At 54.2% G+C, this 12,517-nt stretch overlaps 1 protein-coding gene across 1 annotated transcript in view; it reads left to right on the top strand.

Annotated features, from left to right (window-relative positions):
- Nucleotides 432-12,517, top strand: part of TMPRSS2 (transmembrane protease, serine 2) — a 30,653-nt gene continuing 18,567 nt past the window's right edge. Inside the window, 5 exon segments of the mRNA XM_021071009.1 lie at nt 432-453; nt 697-767; nt 3,713-3,941; nt 10,307-10,393; nt 11,301-11,423. Coding sequence (XP_020926668.1) covers nt 753-767; nt 3,713-3,941; nt 10,307-10,393; nt 11,301-11,423 — 454 coding nt within the window. The 5' untranslated portion in view covers nt 432-453; nt 697-752.

Raw genomic sequence — 12,517 nt, 5'->3', positions numbered from 1 at the left:
CTGAGGGAGCGAGCGGCATGGCTGGGGGGTAAGCATGTGGTTTAAGGAATTTTTAACTTATGTGTTTGTGAAGATGGGGGCGGTTCCATGTGGCTTATTTGGAAAGTCCGGTGTGGCTGCCTTCGGGTACTAAGCTCTAGGGCACCTGCTCCACCAGGGAGAGGTGGGGTGGGCTGCTGCCCAAGGAGTCTCACCGCACACACACTCCCGCACCTGCCACCGGGCCCGTGAGGTGTCTGCCTGTGTCTGGCGTTAAATCCTCTCCTGAACAAGCCCATGTGATGCCTGCATCTGCTGCTGCACGAGACTCGGCGAGGCCACTTGTCTGGTGACAGCTCAGGACATGGCATTGCCAGGAGCTGACCCCAGGCTTTGCCCTCCTTCCTCGGGGTCCCTGTGCCCGTTTCTCTTTGCGTTTGGTGAAGATGACGTTGGGAAAGTCTGGTCCTCCTGGTGGGTGCTGGGTGGGTGCGGGAAGCCCTGAACTCAAGCTGCAGGCAAGCGGGGCCCAGGCTCCTTTGGGACTAGCGGCTGCAGGAAAAGACGCTGCAGCGAAGGCTAAGGGGCACGGGCAGAGCCGCCCTGGTTCCCGAGAAAAGTGGCCCTCACCCAGAGAGCCTTCTGGTTCTTTCTTGATTCATCTTCTGCCAGCTCACCGGTATGGAAATTTTACAGTCTTGTCATTCTTTCTTTTAGGTCAACTTGAAAGTTCCAAATACTTACCTGTACCTGATGCTGCTGATAAAATCAGGATGGCTTTAAACTCAGTAGGTGGTTAATTATTACCTCCCTGGCCTTTCCTCTGTCCCCTGTGCCTTCTGTTAGTTCCAGCGGTACCTGTTGGTCAGCATTTTAGGAGCCACCATGGGGAACGCATGTGTCCTGTGGGTGCTGCGAAGGTGTTCCTGGGGTTAGGGGTGAGCAGGAGCGGGGCGGAGGGAGCCCCATGACAGGTGCACGGCTGGGAGTCTCGGAGCGGTGGGTGGTGTGGGTGATGGGCTTCTTCCCTGGGCTGCTTCTCTTCCTGCTCCAAGTGGGGGTGGGGCAGGGGACAGGAGCGGGTGCGGTGACAGATAGAGGCAGGATGGTGGTACAAGGGAGTGAGACCTGGGGGGAAGGAGGGCGGGATGGACCACCAGCTGGCAGAGCACAGCGGGGCCTCGCTTCCTGGTAGGCTGGGAAAGGTGGTGACAGAATGGGACACTGGGTCTATCCCTGAACTGCCCCCCACCCCCACCCCCCGCCTCACACGCAGACAAATGTCTTTATTCCCCCTGGCACCTTACCGATCGTCTTATACCTGGGAATAAGTGCCTTTAGCAAAGAACTGTAGTTCATAACAAAAATTTCCTCTCTCCTCTTTCTGGAAAATAGACCTTGGCACCCCCGCCCCCACCCCTTTATTGGGTAGTACTTATTTTCACTCAATCTTCTTAAAATTTCAGGGAGTTCCATGGTGGCTCAGCAGGTTGAGACTCTGACTGGTATCTATGAGGATGTGGGTTCGATCCCAGGCCTCGCGCAGTGGGTTATGGATCTGGCGTTGCCATGAGCTATAGCGTAGGTTGCAGATGAGGCTTGAAGCTGGCGTTGCTGTGGCTGTGGTGTAGGCTGTAGCTCTGAATCGACCCCTGGCCTGGGACCTTCCATAGGCTGCGGGTGCGGCCCTAAAAAAGACAAAAGTAAAAAAATAAAATAAAATTTCAAGTCTCCGGAACAGGAATTCACAGGGACAAACTGGCGCTCTTGCCCCAGCTCTCCTGGGGAGGACAGCCTGTTCCTAGATGCTGCAGATACAGGCCAGAGGCCGGCCGTGCCTCTTTTTTTTTTGCCTCTGGTTCCCCATTTAGATTAGAGATTACATGTTGTTTTTTCCTTCTGTGACCGGTCTGGTTTAGAGTGTAATCTTTGGACTTTTGAAAGAGCCGTTGGTTGGTGAGTTATTAAAACTCGCCCTGGGCTCATTGCTTTCTAATCGCGCTGCCCTGGGGGCCCCGCTGAAAATTCGGAGCACCGAATTGCTTCTGCTCAGGATGCTGGTCCTCCCTGGGCTCTCCTCAACCCAGAGCAGCGGAGAAATGACTCAGTGGGAACACATTTGCCCGGAGGATGCACAGATAAGAGGGCAAAGCAGCGCAAGGTCGCAGGCTGCTGGGGCCTGGGGGGAGGGGGGCTGGGGGGGCCGTGGTGTCAGAAGGTGGGCTCCTGAGGGCCAGGCCCCAGCGGGCAATTCTTAAGTAGGCAGAGGGGGAGGGGAAGGCATTCTAAGACAGAAACCAGCCGAAGGAAGGATGGAGCTGAGAGCGAGATGCTGTGGCAGGGTGCTCCTTCCACCTTTGGGTGTGTGTTAACGCTGTGCCCCAGAAATTCCATTCGCTGGGACAGGCTGCAGAAGGCACACGCTGAGCACTAAGGCCCGTGCTGGACAAAGCTGCTCATGGCAGCACATCTGCCAGCGGCTCCCTCAGTGGCAGATCCTTTAGGTCGATTTTGGGTTTTTTTTGCTTTTTTTAGGGCTGCACCTATGGCATATGGAGGTTCCCAGGCTAAGGGTCAAACCAGAGCTAAGCTGCTGGCCTGCGCCACAGCCACAGCAATGCAGGATCTAAACCGCGTCCTTGACCTACACCACACAGCTCATGGCAATGCCGGATCCTTAACCCATTGAGTGAGGCCTCGGGGATCGAACCTGCATCCTCGTGGATGCTGGTTAGAATCGTTAATCACTGAACCACCAAGGGAACGCCTTGATCTCTTCATCTTTGTCCCTTATGTTCCTGTCTGCAAAATGGGTCTATCGGTCATAGCTGGAGCATCTTAGGGGTGAGGGTCAGGCCTCAGAGAGGGCAGGGGTACAGACCCTCTTGCAGAGGAGTTCACCAATGTCAGGCGTTATTTTTTCTCCTTGTAATTCTGGTACCCTTGTTCCTTACTCCAAGCCCATTCTCAGGGGATGGGGATTGGCTCATTCCCAGACTTCTTTTTCCTTTTTTTTTTTCTTTTTAGGGCCGTACCCACAGCATACGGAGGTTCCCAGGCTAGGGGTCCAATCAGAACTGCAGCTGCCAGCCTACACCACAGCCACAGCAACACGGAATCCGAGCCACGTCTGTGACCTACACCACAGCTCACGGCAACGCCGGATTCTTAACCCCCTGAGTGAGGCCAGGGATCAAACCTGTGTCCTCATGGATACCAGTTGGGTTCATTACTGCTGAGCCACTACGGGAACTCCTCTTTAGTTTGTTTCTAAATCTAAGTATTGGCTATTTTCTCTATTTCAAAAAATGAATAGTAGGAGTTCCTGCTGTGGTGCAAAGCCATCCGCAGTGTCTCTGGAATGCTGGCTGCAGGTTTGATTCCCCAGCCGGCACAGTGGGTGAAGGACCCAGTGTTGCCACTGCTGTGGCCTAGGTCACAGCTGTGGCTGGGATTCCATCCCTGGCCCAGGAACTCCATAGGCTGTAGGGTGACCAAAAAAGAGAAAAAAGAAGAAGAGTAAAGAAACAAACCAAAGAAAAACAATTGCCAGTTAATCGGAAATGCTGGTTAGTATTTCTTCCAGGTGAGTTTTGTATTGGACGTAATTAAGGAGACTCTAAAGGAGCCTACAGCTCGATGCTGTTCCAGTATCTCGCCCGAGGGTGATGGGGCATTTAGTCTTTAGGGTAAGTTGACTTTGTGTCATTCGTCTCTTTCTTTCCTTGTTTAGGGATCGCGGCCAGGTGTCGGGCCTTACTATGAAAACCACGGATACCAACCTGAAAGTGTCTACCCCCCGCAGCCCCCCGGGGCCCACAGGCCCTATGGGGCGTATCCGGCTCAGTACCACCCGCCCTCGGTCCCCCAGTATGCCCCGAGGGTGCAGACGCACGCTTCCACACCCGCCGTCGTCGTCAGCAGGCAGCCCAAACCCCGATCCAGGACGATGTGCTCTTCAAGTAGGACCTTTTTGTGTTTCTCTCTCTAACCCGAGTTCCGGGTCTGCCTTCGCTCTTGAGCTCTGGTGCCGGCTCGCCTCTGTCTGCTGGGGATGTCCTGTCCCTGCCTGCCTCTCCCTCCGCAGCTCTGTGTCCAAGCTGGGGGCCCTGGGGCTCGCCTGCAGCCCAGAGCCTTTGGGGACCACTCGGCTGCCAAGACCCTCATCTTCCATTCATGCTTCTGGACCAGCTTGGCCTGGACCAGCTCCCCGCACCCCCCACCCCCACCCCATGGTGATCTTTCCAGCCAGGTGTCTCTGACGTGCCTCCTGCCTGTGGTTTGGGGCCCGACCATCTTGAACAGATGGTAAGGCACCCTTGCAGGAATAAACGCGCTAACCCTTCTCTGAGCACCACTCACTGGACACCGCACATCCTGCTCAAGTGCTGGATGAGAGTTTTGTGTTCAGTGAGGGAAGTGGGTGGGGTGTCGCCCACTTGGCTTGCAGATCTTGCAGACAGACCGCAGCCGGCTACGGGGCATCGCCCCATGTTCTGTGCGCATCGCCTTAACCTCTCATCCATCTGTTTCCTTTGCATTTCATTTTGTCTCCTTTCCTGCCAGAACCCTTCCTCTTGCACCCCCTCCCAACTTTTTTTTTTTTTTTTTTGCTTTTTAGGGCCATACCTGCGGCATATGGAGGTTCTCAGGCTAGAGGTCGAATCAGAGCTGCAGCTGCCAGCCTACACCACAGCCACAGCAATGCTCCAGATCCAAGCTGCATCTGCAACCTACACCACAGCCCATGGCAACGCTGGATCCTTAACCCACTGAGCGAGGCCAGGGACTGAACCCGCATCCTCATGGATGCTATTCGGATTCATTTCCACTGAGCCACGACGGGAACTGCCCCCTCCCAACTTTTAGCGCAGGCTAGTTGACCTGGTAGGAGCTGCCCAGGCAGGACTAGTGCAGCAGTGGCCTAGGCTAGCTAGTATTAGTGGGAGCCCAGAGCCAGTATGGTCGCTGGACCAAGGAGCAGCCTCCCTTATGATGTTTGTTTGCTTTTGTCTTTTTCTCAATGACGTGATTACATTTGTAGTTTACAATGATCCTCACAATCCAGTTTTATAGGATTTCCATCCCATACCCCCAGCGATAATGTTTTTAGTTTATGTTGTGAGAGTGAACCTCCACGTGTCACCACCAAGCCGTGGTGGTGAGGACAAGCGAGTTAGACCCGGCCACCTCAGCTCCTCACGTGCACCATCCCCAGGTCCCCGCCTGTGCCTTCCTCTGGCTCCACAAGCGGCTCTTTCTCTCCCCGCACCCCCCGACCCCACTGCTGCTCTCCCCACTCCTGCGTTTTCTACCCGTCGCCGTCTCCTCCTGAATCACCCCTGCTCCTTCCATGGTTGGTCCCTCTTTTCCTCCCTCAGTTTCCCTCGGATCAAAGAAACACGCATCTCTGAGCCGATGTCTTTCCAGTGGTGGCTGGGGAGGCTGAGCCCAGAGGCTCCCATCAGGCTGCTCCTGATGCCCCAGGGTCGTTTGGCAATGTCTGGATCCAGTTTGGGGTGTGAGAACTGGGGTGGGGGTCCTGCTGGCATCTCCTGGGTAGGTGCCAGGGCTGCTGCTAAACCTCCTCCAGGGCGTAGGGTGACTGCCCTCCACAAACGACCTGCCAAGATGGCAGTGGTGCCCAAGCTTAAAGACCCCAGTCTTTGCCCATCTTGTGCTTAGAGTGAAGCCAGGTTGAGGAGGCTTAAGGAAGTGCGGACAGTGGTACCTGCCTCCCAGAGAAAGAAGACGGGGGTCAGAAAACCCAAGGGTCCTCCAGAGGTCACCACCTTCAAAAGGGAGTCCTCGCATGGGTGACTCGTGCAGGTGGACAAAAGGAAGCCCCTTGCCTGACATGCGTGTTTCCGCTTTTCTGGGGGAAAATGTGGTGACGACAGGCACGTGGACAGGAGTATCTAAATCTCCCATCTGTTTGGTTTTTTTTTTTTAATTATTAATATTTTTTGTCTTTTTGCTTTTTCTAGGGCCGCTCCTGGGGCATATGGAAGTTTCCAGGCTAGGGGTCTAATCGGAGCTGTTGCTGCCAGCCTATGCCAGAGCCACAGCAACGCAGGATGCGAGCCACGTTTGCAACCTACGCCACAGCTCACGGCCACACCGGATCGTTAACCCACTGAGCAAGGGCAGGGACCGAACCCGCAACCTCATGGTTCCTAGTCGGATTCGTTAACCACTGCGCCACGACGGGAACTCCCCACCCGTTACTCTGTAATGGAGAACGTGCACATATGATTGTGCCTGATAAAATCACCCTAGATATTCAAAAATAGCTTAGTGACCTTATTTGGGTATTATTTTTTAAAACATAGCATATAGAAACATATATGTGACTTGACGTACAGAGAAACATGTACATTTATAAGTGTGATGCTTGATTTTGGAAGTATTTCTTTTTAACTAACGGACGATTCTTTAGAGTCATTTTAGGTTCGAGAACAGTTGAGGAAGGGGTTCCCAGGCACCCTCTCCTGTCATGCCCAAGGCTTCCCGCCCTCCAGCTGGCCACAGTGTTAGGATCCACGACCTCCCATTGAAACATTCTTATTGTTATAAGTTTTATGTTAGGGTTAATTTTTTTTTTTTTTTTTTTGCCACACCTGCAACATATGGAATTTCTCAAGCCAGGGACTGAGTCTGAGCCATGGCTGCGACCTACACCACAGCCATGGGAACGCCAGATCCTTTAACCCACCGTGCTGGACCAGGGATCGAACGCACACCTCCACAGAGACCCAAGCGCCTGTGGTTGGATTCTTAACCTACTGTGTCGCAACAGGAACTCAAAGGATTACATTCTTTTTTTTGTCTTTTTACAGCCACACTTGAGGCATATGGAGGATCCCAGGCTAGGGGTCCAATTGGAGCTATAGCTGCCGGTCTACGCCACAGCCACAGCAATGCAGGATCCGAGCCATATCTGCAACCTACCCCACAGCTCACGGCAACGCTAGATCCTTAACCCACTGAGTGAGGCTAGGGATTGAACCCACGTCCTCATGGATGCTAGTCAGGCTCATGAACCACTGAGCCACGATGGGAACTCCAGGATCACATTCCTTTTTGTTGGATATTCAATAGATTTTGCCTAAGGAATAACAAGGTGGCTGTAACTCAAGTGTCATACAGAGTAATTTCACTGCCCTGGAGACCCTTTATGCTCAGCCTGCCTATCCATCTCATTCTCCCCCAAAACTTGACAGCTTCTGGTCCTACTGTCTCCGTAGTTTTGTCTTTTCCAGAACGAAGAGTTGAAATCACGCGGCGTGTAGCCTTGGCAGTAGTTTGCAAGTTACTTAAATAGGACACATTCAAGAGAATCTCATGAGAAGCACAAGGGACATTTTTGGACACATTGGATCGATTTGTTTCAGCAAGAGTCCCAGATGTTTCACCTTGAACCACAAGGCAGACACGTCTTAGTGTATGGGTTTTGGGTGATTGAAGTTCAACAATTCTGTGACGCAAATTGTTGACACAGGACATGGCAGAGCTGCCACAACAATAGGAACAATGGATAACAACAATGACGGTAAATGATCAATAAGTTATAACTAAACTCACAACAGGTGCAATTGCCAACCAGCACCCAGGCAAGTCTGACCTAACCGGGCACTTCCTGTCCACCAAAGGTGAGAACTGGGGCTCCCCCTGCCCACGCTCCTGGTGAGAGCCAGGCAGACTGGCATCCGTTCAATGGGAGGCTCAGGATACCCCGTGTAACCGCCCTCACTCATCAGGTACATTGTTTGCTCTTGGATAAGATGAAATACAGGCAAGTCGCCCAGAGGAAAGAGCCATCCTTGGCTAAGGTGTCCAATTGGCCATTAGCTCGCTAGGTGACCCCACCCTGCCTGCTGTCAGATGTAACCACTGTGGGCCCAGTCCTGAGAACGTGGTCGGTGGCAAATGGTGCTCCTCGGATGGTGGCCATGACCTTGCCTGTGAGCCTGTGGGACTGCAGACTCAGGCCTCCCGTCCCCGCGCTGGGGCAGGATCCCTGATTAATGGGCTCTCTAGCTGATTCCCAAGCCTGCCTAAGAACAGACTGTGGGCGTTCCCGCCCTGGCGCAGTGGGTTAGAAATCCGACTGCATCGGCTCAGCTCACTGTGGAGGTGTAGATTCCATCCCCAGCCCGGCTCAGTGGGTTACACTCCAGCGTTGCCACAGCTGTGGCTCAGATTCATCCTGGAAACTTCCATATGACGCACCTGCCATACAAAGAAGAAGGAAAAGGAGTTCCCGTCGTGGCTCAGCGGTTAACAAATCCGACTGGGAACCATGAGCGGGTCCGATCCCTGGCCTCGCTCAGTGGGTTAAGGATCCGGCGTTGCCGTGAGCTGTGGCGTGGGTCACAGACACAGCTCAGATCCCACGTGGCTGTGGCTGTGGTGTAAACTGGCAGCTACAGCTCCGATTCGACCCCTAGCCTGGGAACCTCCATACGCCACGGGAGCGGCCCAAGAAATGGCAAAAAGACCAAAAAAAAAAAAAAAAGAAGAAGAAGAAAGAAGACAGTGGAATTTGCAGCCTGTGGTGACAAAATGAGTGGCGAGTCTTCGAGATCCAAATCAAGTGGGTCAGCTCTGGTCTCTGGCCCCAGAAGCTGAACTCCTTGGCCTGGTTGACTCCTGGAAGAAAGACAGTGCTCAGGTCGGGGCCAACGCCCCTCCACACACCCCACCTCTGCAGCCTGGGTGTCTCCCGTGTGAACCGGGGAGTCCAAGGCTCCTTCAAGCCCTCTCGCCCCTCCGCCTCTCCCCTGCTTCCCAGGGGAAGCGCCAGGAGACCCTGGCCTGGGGCCGCTTCCTGCGCAGGGTCTGCTGGGGCAGCTGTGTCTCCTCTGTGGCATGACTTTGTCTGACACTCTGACCAACAACGGCTCGTTAGTTTTGACTAGAGAGCCCTGGAGGTACTCCTAGCTGCAATGGGAGCCTGAGTTTCTGCCCCCGGACCCAGGGGCAGCGGCGGCGCTGCCCAGGAGAACTCCCCGCAGTGATGGAACGGGCGCCTCTGTACTGTCCAGCGCAGGAGCCACTGGCGACTTTTGAGCATCTGAATTGACAGAATGATTTAATGCCACTTAAGGATAATTAATGGGCGCGTGTCGACTTAAGAAAATAGGCACAACTTAAAAGTTGAGAGTTAAGTTTCACTGGGGGCAAAATGAGGACCAGAGCCTGGGAGGCGGCATTGCTGAGAGCTCTGAGCTACCGCCCCAGAGAGGCAGGGGAGGTCAGTGTAGACGTGGTTTTGGTGAAGGGGGAGGTCCATGCAGCCAAGCACACACTTTACCGAAGGTTATTGCTCCTCCCCTGAAGGCCACTGCTGGTCACGAGGAGCAGATGCCACCCTGACGGATTTTAGTGCTTTTCTAGATACGAGGAGATGCAAGAACTGGGCTCATAAAATCTGAAAATATCTGAAGACCTGTTCTGCCAGTTTTCTCAGAGCACAGAAGGCCCTGCTCCTGGTCCCCATCCTGAGTTTTCATGGGGCTGAAGGTTGGCAGCTGCAGCGGCTCATACTTCAATCCCTGTAGAGGCAGCCGGCAGGGCCGGGTCCAGTTCACAGGTGCAAAGAGCTATGTGTGGCTTTCATGAGTCCGCGTGGCTAGCGTGATTCTGTCCCATCCATTCCCTAAACTGCCTTGGGAAAGAAGATTTTTTTCCTGCTGCCCTGAGAGCACTAATGACATGGAGGTGATAGTTTTGGGGGCATTACTGTTATTCTGCTTAGGCTCGTAATTCCCAGAACAAGCTACTTTTCCTTTTTCAGCCATTTTTTTCCATTGCTCCTTTATTTGAATATTTTAAGGCTGTACTTTTCTAAGAGCTTAACTTTTGCGTATGTTGCTTCAGATCTCGGCTTCCCGCTTTGGTTCTCCAAAAAGCATCAAAGCCAGTGCCAAGGAAGAAGTACGACCTCCTAGGATGTGTTTCTAAAGAGAAAAGTCACATTTTTAAGTGTATAGGAAATTATGATTCCCTGATAGGATAGAATATAAAAATATGGATGAAATTCGAGAGTGTAATTTCTCAGAAACTCGGCCACTAAATTGTTTACTCAGGAGTTCCCGTTGTGGTTCAGTGGGTTAAGGACCCAGAGTTGCCTCTGTGAGGACACAGGCTCAATCCCTGACCTTGCTCAGTGGGTTAAGGATCCAGCGTTGCCACAGCTGTGGATCGCAGATGCAGCTCCGAGTCGCCCCCTGGCCTGGGAACTTCCATATGCTAAAAAGCCCTAAAAAGAAAAAGTTTAAAAGTTTAAAATAAATAAATAGTTTACTCACCTGTTTTCCCCCAGAGACCAAGAAAGCGCTGTGCATCACCTTTGCTCTGGGGGCCATCCTGGCAGGAGCAGTGCTGGCCACTGTCCTGCTCTGGAAGTTCAGTAAGTGCGGGAGAGGGTGGGGGGCAGCGTGCTGGGCTGGGGGGCCCCCCTGCAGCCCCTCCGGAAGTCTCCCATCGCCCTCCTTCCGTTTGGTTCCGTGAATAACCTTCCTCCCTTCCAGCCTCGTCCTCGCCTGTAGGTGGTCGATACTACCTGTGTCCTTTGAGTGCTATTGACACACGGTGGGAGCAGTGGGCTGAGTCCACCCTGTCCGTGCTGGGGGCAGTAGGTGGCACCTGGCACTCTGAGCTTACCTGGTCCGTGTATCTCAGTGCACAGTGGTGGCTGCTGCAGGCTGGGGCGTGGCCTCCCCAGGCACCTCCTGCAGCCACAGCCAGGTCACCTCCCATAGCCCAGGGCAGGGGGGCTGATCCCAGGACCCCCCTGGGTGGCCGGGAGGGGGGCAGTGCTGTCCCTCCCCCGGACCGGAAGTCAGGGGCTCAAGGGGTTCAGCCCCCCTTCCTTCCACATCTGCTGTTGGCAAGGACACATTCCCTTCTGTTAAAATAAAGGGGGAGGGAGTTCCCGTTGTGGCGCAGCAGGTTAAGGACCCGATGCTGTCTCTGTGAGGATGCAGGTTCGATTCCTGAGGCCTCACTCAGTGGGTTAAGGATCCGGTATTGCTGTGAGCTGAGGTGTAGGTCGCAGATGCGGCTCAGATCCCACGTTGCTGTGGCTGTGGGGTAGGCCAGAAGCTGCAGCTCCGATTCAACCCCTAACCTGGGAACTTCCATATGCCGTGGCTGTGGCCCTGAAAAAGAAAAATTAAAAACCAAAGGGGGGAATCTTATTCCCTCTTGTTGCGTGGGGCACAGAGGGTGCCTGACGGAGCTCCCGGGTGGCGGGCGCCGAGGGGCTGTCTTGGTTTCCCAGCCTGACGGGCGTCTCCCTCCCGTCCCTCTGCAAGTGGAGAAGAAGAGGTGCTCCACGCCCGAGATGGAGTGCGGCTCTTCTGGGACCTGCATCAGCCCCTCTCACTGGTGCGATGGCATCCTGCACTGTCCCGGCGGCGAGGACGAGAACCAGTGTGGTGAGTGACAGGGCCGAGCCCACACGTCAATCCCTCTGTCACTGAACCCCTACCTGGAGGCCGAGCCTCACCTCTAAGCCAGTCTCCAGATGCGGAGACAGGGTCAGAGGGGCTGAGCCACCGCCCAGCATCACACAGCCTGGCGGGGAGGGAGACCACAGCCCAGGGCCAGGCCAACCCACGTGGCCCCAGCCCCCCCAGGACATCACTCCTCGGCAGCTAAAAAGAGCTGCGCATTTAAAGTTGGGTGAGTGCTATGTGTTTGGTGAACAAGCTGCCTTTCAAGGAATCTAGGCTATTGTCACAGGGCGGGTACCACTCTTGCTTTTATTATTTTCTATTAATTATTTCAAGGGTGGTAACGTGGCCGTGCCAGGGAAAGCGATGTGTGAATGCCAGGATTGTGCCGATAGCCCCTGATGGCCGTACCCAGAGCTGATGCCCGCTGCATCCTGAGGGTGTGGACTTTGCGGGCGAGGCTAGACAAGGGCAGTGTTCCAGCGGCCACCCTGGGCGAGGGTTCTCCTGCGTGTCCCCACTTTCAGGTCAGGGCACCTGTGTGAGGTGTGGGGCCCTGGCTGTTGAATCTCTCATCTGGGAGACTGGACAGAGTTCAGCCTCCACTGCCCGAGTGGAGCCTCGTCCAGGTCAGCGCCTCAGCCTCTGTGCCTGGAGCACCTGCTGATGCCGCCTGTGCCCGGAGCACCTGCTGATGCCGCCTGGAGAGCGTTTGCCCTTGGACGTGGCTCACTCACCCCGTAAACTGTCAGCATAGTGCCTTGTCTTTATTTTGGTGATGATAGATGTGTCAGCATTTATTTAAGAAAAGCAGGGAGTTTTTGAGGTTGAGCAGCCGTGGTTCACATACCGGAAGGAATGACCTCTGTCCTACACGTGCACACGTGTGTGTCAATAAATCCTAGCAAGACGAACTCATTTCTTACCTGCAAGACTCCCTCTCTCTCCTCGTAAGATTGAAGCTAAGGTGCTCAGGTAGATCACAATTCAGGCGGCACCTGAGGGCGTGCAGTGAAAAAGCTCATCCCACTTCACTTACGCCCACGCCCACTCACACACCCACGCACAGACACACT

Source organism: Sus scrofa, chromosome 13 (assembly GCF_000003025.6).
Source record: "Sus scrofa isolate TJ Tabasco breed Duroc chromosome 13, Sscrofa11.1, whole genome shotgun sequence".
Lineage (NCBI taxonomy): Eukaryota > Metazoa > Chordata > Mammalia > Artiodactyla > Suidae > Sus > Sus scrofa.
The sequence above is the reverse complement of the archived record's forward strand: the minus strand, read 5'-3'. Positions and strand labels throughout refer to the sequence as shown.